Here is a 12,041-nt window from a genome sequence, read left to right as displayed (position 1 = left end):
TTGGCAGGGTAGCAGTGGAAATCAGTGTACATTTCCATGTTGTCGGATGCTGTGTGAACCGCTAAACCACGATTCCTCTTATTTGGCCTAGCTATGTGAATGGGGCTGGTGAGTTGGAAAAAATAAAATGCATGCGTGACTGCTTTTTTGTGAGTGTGTGCCCACTTACTGTGTTCCACCAGTATTCTTTGCGGCATTGGAAGAGGCCGTGTGCTCCACTGGAGAACGTGGAATGTGGGCGTTAGATGATGGTGTGTTCAGAATGCGTTGTGGCGTCAATGACATGTGGCAACGACAAATACCCAGACAACCCTTACTACTTAAAGAAAGAGGCATAGTTTATTTATTTTGGAGCTTAAATAGGGTGTAGCTACGCCCAACGGGGGGTGTCCCGGCGCTTGGATAGGCGAAGGATGGGAGTAAACTTAGTGGATTCAGGTGCTGGAGAAGAGCCAAGTCTTAAGGTCACGGCGGAAGATAATACAATGGTTCGGCAGCCATCTTAGTGATTTGGGATGGATTATGTTGTTTTCTTCTGTAAATATGTTGTTGTGCTCCTGAGTAAAACAACTGTTCGAGGCATGTGAGCTGTAGATCAACATCTAGTGTTGGGTCTGAATGTTTGCACTTTATTTTTCTTCGAAGAAGTTTTCCTAATCACGAGGTAGGTGACACCTCCTTTAGGTGATAGTGTGCATGGTCATCGACTCCATCTTCAGATTGTTTTTTTCCGCCATCGGGTTCGGATGTTACTCGCTGCGCTCCAGTTTGATGATAATATTTTGGTTCCTCTCAGTGCGTAAAAACACTCAAACCTCGACGGTATTGTTTCCGATCACGTTCTCCATTCTTCGCGTATCGTGTTTATTGATACAAACCTATTTCAATCGAAGAGCTCGTGGTAGGTCATAGGACCTGGCCCCCGGTTCGACTCGCAGTTGATGGAACAAACTCCCTTTAAATCCTGTCCTTGGTGCCACGCGAAATACCCAGCAAAAGTTGCTCCACATCAATTATTTAGAGCTCATGGCAATCTTTCTAGCTCTCAAAGCCTTTCAAGATCACCTGTCTGACAAAGTTGTCTTGGTTCAAACCGACAACATGACAGCTATATATTACGTACACTCTCTCAAACTGTCCTACTTGGCCCAATACATCTGGAAGTGGACCATTCAAACATCTGTCTCCTAGCAGAACACCTCACATGAGTCAACAACCAGATTGCGGACCTCCTCAGCAGGCAGAGGTAGCAAATACAAAAGGGGGAACTTCTCCTCTTGTTCCCCACTCATACGTCCAAGCTTGGGGGGTCACTCACATAGATCTGTTTGCAACTACCCAAAACGCAAAATGCCAAAGCTTCACCTCCAGGTATCCACACCCATTATCCAAGGGCAATGCTCTATGTATGAACTGGTCAGGGATATTCGCTTCCGCTTTTCCGCCTCTCCCACTCATTCCATTAGTGGTTCGGAAAGTCAGGCAAACCTCTCTCACGCTAATCCTGGTAGCTCCAACATGGGTGCGTCAACCCTGGTTCACAACCCTGTTGGAACTATCTCTGGTACCGCATCAAAAATTACATTTAACTCCCAGTCTCCTCACACAGTCCCATAGAGAAATCGAACACACAGATCCCAAACAATTGAACCTCACAATCTGGCTTCTGAAGTCAGAGTTTGGTTATCTGAACCTTCCACCAGACTGTAGGAACATTATTAAAGAGGCCAGAAAGCCTACCACAAGAGCTTGCTACACAGCCAAATGGAAGTGAGTTGTTATCTATTGAATTAACGATAACATCAACCCTCTTGATGCTTCCATACAAAACATTATCTGCTACGTGTTACATTTGCAGCAGTCCTCTTTGGCCTATTCATCCATCAGACTGAATCTAGCTGCAATTGTAGCCTATCTTTAAAATAGGCAACATTTATCGCTCTTTAGAGTGCCTGTAAGCAAAGCATTTATGGAAGGACTGAAAAGAGTTCTACCACCAAGGCTTCCACCTGCACCAGTGTGGAATTTTAATATAGTTCTCACAAGGTTAATGGGTCCACCATTTGAACCCATGCACAAATGTGATCTACAATTCCACACTTGGATAACAGGATAGTGGGTGAACTTCGGGCACTAACCATAGAAGAACCTTTTTTATCGCTACAGAAAGATAAAGTGGTTCTTCGTACCAATCCCAAATTCCTACCTAAGGTAGTATCTGCATTTCACATACATCAGTTGGTTGAATTAACCGTTTTCTTCCTTCAACCTGACTCTGATGCAGAACAAGCTCTACACACTTTGGATGTTACAAGAGCACTGTTGTATTACACCGAAAGAACAAAATCTCTTCGTAAGACCAAACAACTTCTTGTCGCTTTTGCACTGCCTCACAAAGGCAATCCTATATCCAAATCGGGTATTGCTAGGTGGACCATTTAATGTATTCAGATTTGTTATGCAAAAGCCTAAATGACTCTAACGGTACCCCCTAGAGTACATTCCATTCGTAAGCTCGGAGCTACTAAGGCTTTCTTAGGGAACATCCCTATTACCGACATCTGCAAAGCTGCAACATGGTCCACACCACACACATTCACTGAGCACTATTGTGTAGATGTGTTAGCCACACAACAAGCTAATATGGGCCAAGCAGTACTTAAAACAGTATTTCAGACAACTCCATCAGTTACAGGATAGCCACCGCTTAGGGGAGACTGCTGTATAGTCTATGCATAAGCATGTGATCTACAGCTCACATGCTTCGAACAGAAAATGCTACTTATCCAGTATGCATCTGTTCTTGGCATGTAGAGCTGTAGAATCTCATGCGCCCACCCTCCTCCCTGGGTACCTGTAACTGCCGTAGTGCTCTTGTCATTATACATATACATATACATACGCATGGACATCTCTATTCTTTACTACTACTCCATTCTCTCACCATCTGCGGAAAACAATCTGAAGATGGAGTCGATAACCATGCGCCTAAAGGAGGAGTCGCCTACCTTGTGACTAGGATGACTTCTTCGAAGAAAAACAAAGTGCAGACATCCAGACTCAATACTAGATGGCGATCTATGCATAAGCATGAGGTTCTTCGGCTCTACGTGCCAAGAACAGATGCATACTGGGTAAGTAGCATTTTCCTTACCTCATTCTCAAATTCTCGGATAGTTATCTCATTCTACACAATGGATCCGGAGATGACTGAAAGTGGAGGCATTCATTTCTGGCCATGCTTTGATTGCTTTGAATGACTATGTGATTATATTTCACTCTGCGTTAAAAGATGCGAAGAAGGCTCTCCCGGTATCTGGCAGTTAGTGCTTTTTGTACAGCTTTTACATCAATATTTAAAAGAAATTGATTCTCTTGATTTTTTTCAATGATTTTGAAAACTAGGATCTTCTTTCAGATTCAATTGCTGTGACAAACACGTTTTTCCGTTCAAAGCTCTCACCATGCAGATGTCATAGATTTCATCATTATTTATGTGCATTATTTCTTGAATGTTTGTTGGTATTGGTTCAAGCTGCCATATGGGTTCTATGCCTTAATTATTCTGTCTAGTGAGTTTTTATTACACAACCTGCTCCATTGTTGGATTCTTCTTATATATTTGTCATGTTTCCATGTCTGCCATGCTTATTTTAATACTGTTGATTCTGCTATGTATTGGTTGACATGTATTGTATGCATAGATTTTTGTGATTCAGTATGTGTCTGTGGGCTTGGGGTTTTACTCTACTTAACTATGTGCTGAGGTAAAAGTTGTTTGGTACTTGTTCTGGGGGATATCAGTTGGCGTGCTTCCCCCAAAAATTGTACAGTTCTTGGTCATGGGGCAGTGATCCTGTAACCCAAACCTTACTTGCTATTACTTATTTAGGAGAGGAAGCATGTGGATGCTCTCAAACCTTGTTTAAATTTACGTGTGATGGTGCATATTACTTCCTACCACAAACCGTTACTTACATTTGTTGATGTTGGAGATTGTTTATTGCGCCCAAACTATACTTGCTTTGATCTGCTGGGTTACAGGACGCCCCTTTGCTGGGGCAGCTGTGCGCTGTATAAATAAAAATAACATAACATAACATTACTGTTACTGGTGCTTGGGTCCCTGTGTTGCACCCAAACCATGCTTATTGTTACGTGTCTTGGGGCATAGCATGAGCACCCATACCTTACTTATTGTTGCTGGTGATGTGCATTTGCATTGCTCCCAAACCGTAGTTGCATTTAGATATTATGGGGCACATTTCTAGTACCCAAATGTTGCTTTGTGATGAGCTTGTGAGTTGCTAGTCTAACAAATACTTACTTAACAACTACTTACAGTTGTTGTTGATGGGCTATTTACTTCGCACTCAAACCTTTTATTTGGGCCATATGTGTTGTACTCGTAGGGGCATAAGTTTTGCTTCTGGCAGGTGTGTAGCATCCGTTGTGGCACACGTATTGCACACTCATGCTATGTTGCAGAGTCGGTGGCTCTAATGTGAATTGTGACGTTTGTTGCTCCTCTATATTTTAATGTCTGCTGAGGGTTAGAGTGTGGATCTTTTACTCTAAGTAATGTATGTTTGTGTTACTCTTACCACTGAGTTTTTACTCCTATGCTTCGCTCTTATTTTTATGGATGTTGTATATCACTGCATTTGGATTTATATTTTCAATTTTTTTCCATAAAGAAAGGAGGCGTTTGGTATCTTTATTTCTATGCCATGCATTCTCCCTTTAGTGTTATGTTCTCTGTCGCTCAGTCAGAATGACTGTGATGTAATTAGAAGGCTGGTGTGTGAATGGTTTGAGAGAGTGTCAGATAAGTGTGAGGGCTGAGTAGCAAGAATACTGCTCCTGGTGGGGCTTCATTACTGCCTTTTTTGCCTGTAACCTGAGACTCCTACCTTGAAAATAAACCATATCCTATTGCACCTTACTACTGGCTACTCTGCATCTTTATTTACCACTCCTTTCTTTTGGGGAAAGTGGCTCCAGTCCTGCTTTTGTCCGCTGGCAGTTCATAGAACGTTGTGAAAGAGTGAGATCAACCGCTACCAATATGGAAATAGCGTTGCAGGATTTTACTTCTGTTCCCTCAATCTCATATGATTATTATTCTTATCCTTCATCATTGAAGGCATTAAAAGAAACCCCCCACATATGGGGTTCTATGATGGAAATGTATCCACCTACTTTATTCAGAGAACCATTATGAATGATTGGACCTCTACTGACTTCTTATGTACTCTTATTCTAGGCAGCAAAAGCTAGCAGTGGCCACTATTCTTGCAAGGAAACCTTCCATGTGCTTATCCAATATCACCCATTTTGAACCTGCTGTTCCTGATTTAATTACTGTAATTTGTAGTGTCTAGACATTAAATGCTCAGTTTTGAGACCCCAGACATAGTTGATTGTTTTTAGGTGCTGCTTTGTCTCAAACTAATGGAAGCTATCTGTAAGCCCCTTTTAGATGACCTAGTCAACGTCTTCTGTTAGTATTTTTATTGCACTCACCTATAAATTGCTTTTGATATAAATGAGTAAAACTTTAGATTTAGGTTGCTTTGAGATGTGCTGTGATGGAAGGCCTGAACTGAACTGGCTTTTACAGTTGGAGGCCCATAGGAATTCTCCCACCCTACACCTCTTAAACCATTTGTCAATGTTGTGTTATTCGAATTTATATTTGTGTCCTCCTCTCTTATTCTGTCATTTAGGTTCCTCATATCCCACACACCCAACAACAAAATCATGATATCACTAGATAATGAATAAAGTTCTTCTGCATCATTACAAATACTCAGTTCTACTCACATTGTAATGCAGTAAAACATGCCAATATTGAATCCCTCCAAATTGAAGTAACAGTCTGGTCACCAAAAACGTCACTGCACTAGCGATTTCTTACCTTTCTTGTATGAACAGTGTCCGGTTCTAGTTTCCTCCTTCATCAGTGTGGAGTAAGTTATCCTTTACTCATTGCCATGTTGGGATAGTGCATTTGTCAACACGTTTTTTTCACTCAGGCTTTTGCCAGTTTTCCCTTCCCACAGTGATCCACGTTGATTGGTCCTAGAAGAGCATGTTCTGTGGCAGGCTTTTTTTTAATGTGATAAAAGCTGTATATTCCCTTCCTCTGGAAATCTCATGTGTCCAAGGTTATTCATTACATCCTCTTAAATGAACCAAATAGCGCACAATATTGAGATGTGTTATCCTCATACCTTCACATTTTGGTTACCGTTCCACCTTTTTTGATCCCACAAGCGAGTGTATGTTGATAGACTGCACTTCAACTTGTTATTAATGCCTACCATAGCAGGGGAGCTCTTTACTCAGGATTTCTGTTAGCATGGTTTATTTGTAATATTGTACCATCCAAACATGTCTGATGCATCTACTGAGAAAAAGTGAAAATGTTGAAAATGTATGTAAAGAGTAACCAGTACCTTTGTGGTTTGTCTTTACTCCTGTTTGTGTTCGCAGCTTTGTAAGTGGAAGTAGAGATGGGACCGCACGCATTTGGCAGTACAAAAGGAAAGAATGGAAGAGCATTTTACTAGATATGGCCACTCGTCCAGTAGGGTAAGGCCTATTTAAATAGTCACATTTTACTTTTTTATTTAAAAAGAAACTTGTGGCTCATAACTTATGAATTTGTTTTATACATATTTTCTATGATCACATCAACATTTGTAACTGTGCTGTATTACAAATCTTACCTTTGTGACTTTTCTGAATGCACTCTTTTATCTATTTGTGTTGCATTTCTGGTTTCATCTTGTTTGTGCATTTGACAGAAATGATGTTGAATGCAATGAATGTATTTTTGGCTTTATACTTACTTGGTTGTAACCATCATGTAGAATTGAACAGCATAGAATTTCTGTTGATATAATTTGACATGTCCAAATCTATTTGTCCTTAGGCATAATTTACAAGGAGTGGAAGACAAAATCACAAAATTGAAAGTAACTATGGTGGCATGGGACCGTCACGACAAAACTGTCATAACAGCTGTTAATACCATGACACTAAAAGTCTGGAATTCCTACACTGGTGAACTTATTCATATCCTTGTGGTAAGGTATTCTGTATATGACATTATAAGTTCTCCTATTATGGAGGCAGTCAAGCTGCTGACCACAATATGCAGGCTGATATTTAGGTTATATTTCCTAGTTTAAAACAAAAATGTGCAACTCTTTTTAAAATAACTACAGAGAACACGTTTCCAATAAACAAATAGCTATATGTGTTATTGCAACGATTAGATAAATAAATGAGCTCTGCTAGAAGGTTGCACCTTGCTAAGTGTTCTTCAAACGTTTTCATAATGTAATGTCTTATTTGGCTGTGTCCACAAAACACCTATTCTTAGAAGGGCCCCCAAGTCTGTTTTATGGTTACAATGTAATCCTCGTCAAACATCTTGGTATCAAAAGCATGGACGCATAGTTTATTTTATCGGTCACACCCAGGGCATTTTTTTCTACCTTAAAACTTCTTTCTTCCGGTCTGATAATTTGCATGAAATTCTGCATCTGAAAGAAACATGTTAGTTAGATTCCTTACCTTAGACTATCCCCAAGCGTCCGACTGGATCCGGAAAGTTTTCGTCAGCAGTACCCCTGCACGTCGGTAAGCGTCGTCTGCAGTTCCGCGTCAGTTGTCGGCATCATGATCGCTGGGATGATGTCGTCGGAGTACTTAGAAGCCGCCCTCGCGCGCTGACGTCCGTTCTTTTTTCAGCGCCAGCAAGCGTAGATCCGGGAAGAGCTAGTACTCGTAGTCACTTTTTGACTAACTTTTTGGTCCATTTTGAATATCTTTTCGAGTCGACTTTGACTCCTGGTGCCGGTAGGGATGCCTGCTTTTAAACCGTGTGACGCCTGTCACCGCCTGATGTCGGTGACCGACCCCCACCGCCAGTGTGTCTAGGGGCCGACCACGACGACAAGTCGTGCCCCGACTGCTGGGCCTTGACTTCAAAAGCTAGGCAGGAGCCGTCCCGTAAGCTTCTCGAGCTCCGGCAGTCTGCTCCGTGCCGCTAGAGTTTTCCCGGTCAAGGAGGAAGTCGAGGGACCGGTCGCGGAGCTGCAGCCATTGCCACTCGTCGACCCATCACCACTCGTGGGGCTCCAAGTCCTCTGGTAAGTCGAGGCACTCAAAGAAGTCGTTGAAGCGACATCGTTCTTATGACTGCCCTCGCCGGTCGCATGACTCAGCCGAGGGTTCCGGTGGCACCACCAAGGCGGCTCTGCCGGGGCCGCAGGAGTTACATCCGACCCCACACCCTCCGGTCCCTGTGCTTTATGCGACTCCGGTCGAGATTCCGGATTTCCTCGTGGCCATGAGGACTCAGTTCCCACCGTCGAGGCCTGCCGGTGCGCCTTCATGCCCCGCAGGTCCGACTGTTGGTCCTAGTGCGTCGGCGGCTTCGGCCCCGGCATCGTCAGCGACTTCGGTCCCGGTGCCGCAGAACCCCCGGTATCCAGGCCTGGATCCTGGTCGAAGCCAGTCGACCTCACAACTTCTCCGCTGGCGCCGACCCCTAAGGAGCCACCCCCATCCTCAGGCGACGCCGTCCCCGGTTTCAGTCCGGGTCCGATGTCGGAATGGCGCCGAAGGGTGAGGCCTTCACCTATGACCCGGCTCCGTCTTTTATTCCTGTCTATCAGGATACCGATGAAGGGGAGGACTGGGAGGGGTCTGAGGACCCTCTGGCACAGCAGTGTCAGTTAAGTTAGGACTGGGCAGATGAGTTTGGGGAGGCCATTGGTCTTGACACGTCGCCAGACAGTGGGTTTATCTCTCCTCCCTCCGTGGCTACAGAGGAGGGTGCTACATATAGCGTAGTGTTGCGCAAGGCAGCCAAGGCCTTGGCTCTTGAGCTCCCTGCTGCTGCTGTGAGGACTAATCTCCTCACTGAGGTGCTTCAACTGCCAGTAAGCTCTTCTGCAGCATAGGCTCCTGTTGGGCACCTGGTCCAGGCCCGCTACAGGCCCCCCTGTAGATCGGAACGTGGCCCAATGCCACTGCCACACTCCGGGTGACCCCTGCTTTCTGTCCGCACACCCCACCCCGAGAGTCTGGTGATCCAGGCCTCCACGTCCCAGACCACATTCCCGTCTGCTTCTTTGGATCGGGAATCCAAAAGGCTTGACCAGTTTGAGAAGGAACTGTTCTCTTCAGTTAGTCTGGGGTTGCGGTCTATTAATACTGTGTGCCTTTTGGGCCGTTACACCCACTCTCTGTGGGATACGGTGGCGGACGTGCTGCCTCTGTGTCCGGAGGAGGCCTGGACACGGCTCACCCAGGCACTTGCTGAGGGTTGAGATGCGGCACGGTATTACATCAGGCGTGGACTCGATGCCACGGACTGGCTGGGCAGAGCGATTTGCAGGACGGTGGTGATCCGTTGCCACACCTGGCTGAGGTCCGCTAATTTCTTGGGGGATGTCCAGAACACGCTCATGGACATTCCCTTCGATGGCCATCTCCTTTTTGGCGACAAAGCAGACAGTGCGCTTGAGCGTTTCAAGGACTCCAGGGCTGCGGCCAAGTCCTTGGGCCTGTCGGGCCAGCGCCAGCAGACTTCTAATTTTCTTCCCTTTCTTGGCCAAGGAAGGAGCGCCCAACTCGTTAGTTCAGCTCAGGCCGCAGAACCAACCTCGAAGTGGTCACCGCCGTGGCGGTGCAGGGGGACAACGGCCCCGTCAGTCCACATTCACCCCCGCAGCATCCGCCTCCAAGCCCTCCTAGTTCGTGTTTTCAGGCCCATTCAACGTCAGTGGGAGGCAGGATTGGACATCACCTGCTCAACTGGCGTACCATCACTTCGGACAGGTGGGTGCTGCAAATCGTCCGAAGGGGCTGCTCCCTCCCCTTCGAGGCGACCCCTCCAGCCATGCCACCGCAGTACCCCCGCATGTCGAGGGATCACTTGCGACTTCTGCAGGAGTAAGTTACGGCCCTCTTTGCCAAGGGAGCCATCGAGCGTGTTCCTGTGCCAGAAGTGGGTTGTGGTTGTTATTTCCACTATTTTCTGGTTCCCAAGAAGGGCAAAGGGGGCCTGCACCCTATCTTGGACCTCAGGAGTGTCAACGGCTTCCTCCAGAAGGAGAAATTCAAGATGCTGACTGGCTGCCCTGGAGACCGGATGGTAGAGTTGGACTTACAGGACGCTTATTTCCATATTCCCGTCCTGCCGGCGCTACCTGCGGTTCATGGTAGGCCACGAGCACTTTCAGTTCACCGTGCTCCTCTTCGGCCTCACCAGTGCCCCTCGGGTGTTCACGAAGGTGATGGCGGTGGCCGCAGCTCACCTCCGCAAATCAGGGGATCCAGTCTTCCCCTATCTCGACGACTGGTTGTTGAAGGCGGGCTCGCCCCCGTCAGTCTCCTCCCACCTCCAGACGACAGCCGATCTCCTGCACTTGCTGGGGTTCTCCATCAACGTGCCAAAGTCACACTTGAGTCCCTCCCAAAGCCTCCTCTTCATCGGAGCGGTTCTGGACTTGGCGCAGTTTTGTGTTTATCTTCCCGAGCAGCGGGTTCGGGATATTCAGGCTCTTATTCTGATCTTTCAGCCTTTCTCCCGGGTTTCGGTCAGGCTGACGCTGCGGCTCCTGGGGCTGATGGCCTTCTGCATCCTGCTGGTACATCACGCCAGGTGGTGGATGCAGGTTCTGAAGTGGGACCTGAAGTTCCAGTGGGCACAGCTACAGGGCAACCTGTCCGACCACGTCCTGATCTCGGAGGGCACTGCGAGTCAGTTGCAGTAGTGGCTCACGGACCGCGATTGGGTCAGTGGCAGATCCCTCTCCCGTCCCCAACCGGAGCACACAGTGGTGCGTTCCTCCTGGGATGGTGGGGCCACATGGGAGAGGCGGAGATCAGAGGCCTCTGGTCTCCGGCGGAGTCCCGGCTCCATATCAACCTTCTGGAGCTGGGGTGGTCCAACTTCCAATGAAGGCATTCCTTCCCTCTTTCCGGGGAAGTGTAGTGCAGGTGTTCACGGACAACACCACCGCCATGTGGTACTGCAACAAACAGGGCGGGTGGGGTCGTGTACCCTTTGTCAGGAGGCTCTGCGCCTCTGGACATGGCTGGAACTCCAGGGCATCACCCTGGTGGTTCAACACCTGGCAGGTTCACTGAACGCCAGGGAGGACGAACTCAGCCGCCGGTGCATGATGGATCACGAGTGGCGTCTGTCTTCGGACGTGGCGCAAGGTCTCTTTCAGCAGTGGGGAGAACCTTGGGTAGATATATTCACCACCGAAGAGAACGCGCAATGTCATCAGTTCTGAGCGTTGGAATTTTCAAGGCGACACTTGCTTGGAGACGCGTTTCGTCGCGAGTGGGGTTGCGTTCTATTGTATGCCTTTCCGCCTATACCACTTCTGCCCAGAGTGCTGAAGAAGATCAGGCGCGACCGGGCCCAAGTCATACTTGTGGCTCTGGATTGGGCACAAAGGTACTGTTATCCTGAGCTACTCAGTATGTCAGTAGATCCCCCGATTTGTCTGCCTCTTCAGGAGGACCTTCTGTCGCAGCAGCAGGGGACAGTCCTCCACCCGAACCTGTTCAGTCTCCACCTCCATGCGTGGAGATTGAGTGGCGACAGTTGAGACCATTTGACTTGTCTCTTAAAGTCTTTGATGTCATTCTGGCAGCCTGGCATCCCTCCACAAAAACATTATTTTGTGGCATGGTGCACAGCAAAGGCTGTAGATCCACTCTCTGCCCCTCTTTCAGAGGTTCTCATCTTCCTCCTTTCTCTGACCCAGCAGAGCTCTGTTCTGGGCAGTATAAAGGGCTATCTCTTGGACATTTAAGCCTTCTTAAGACTTCCTGATCAACCTTCTCTTTTCAAGTCCCCTGTTGTAAATAAATTCTTGAAAGGCATCACACACATGTTCCCTCCTGTTCCTTTCGTGATGCCTCAGTGGGACTTGAACTTGATTCTTACTTATTTGATGTGCGCTCCCTTTGAGCCACTTCACGATGGCCCTCTTCATCTG

General features: G+C 46.9%; 1 protein-coding gene across 2 annotated transcripts in view; it reads left to right on the top strand.

The window, feature by feature from the left end:
* The window catches only part of PHIP (PHIP subunit of CUL4-Ring ligase complex), a 2,330,659-nt gene that overhangs the window by 370,337 nt on the left and 1,948,281 nt on the right, over window positions 1-12,041 (top strand). For both annotated transcript variants that reach the window (XM_086926531.1, XM_086926532.1), the window contains exons 13-14: window positions 6,499-6,597; window positions 6,941-7,094. In XM_086926531.1, coding sequence (XP_086782657.1) covers window positions 6,499-6,597; window positions 6,941-7,094 — 253 coding nt within the window. The remainder of the gene's footprint in view (window positions 1-6,498; window positions 6,598-6,940; window positions 7,095-12,041) is intronic.

Source organism: Lissotriton vulgaris, chromosome 6, assembly GCF_964263255.1.
Source record: "Lissotriton vulgaris chromosome 6, aLisVul1.2, whole genome shotgun sequence".
NCBI lineage: Eukaryota > Metazoa > Chordata > Amphibia > Caudata > Salamandridae > Lissotriton > Lissotriton vulgaris.
This window is presented reverse-complemented; position numbering and strand designations above follow the sequence as displayed.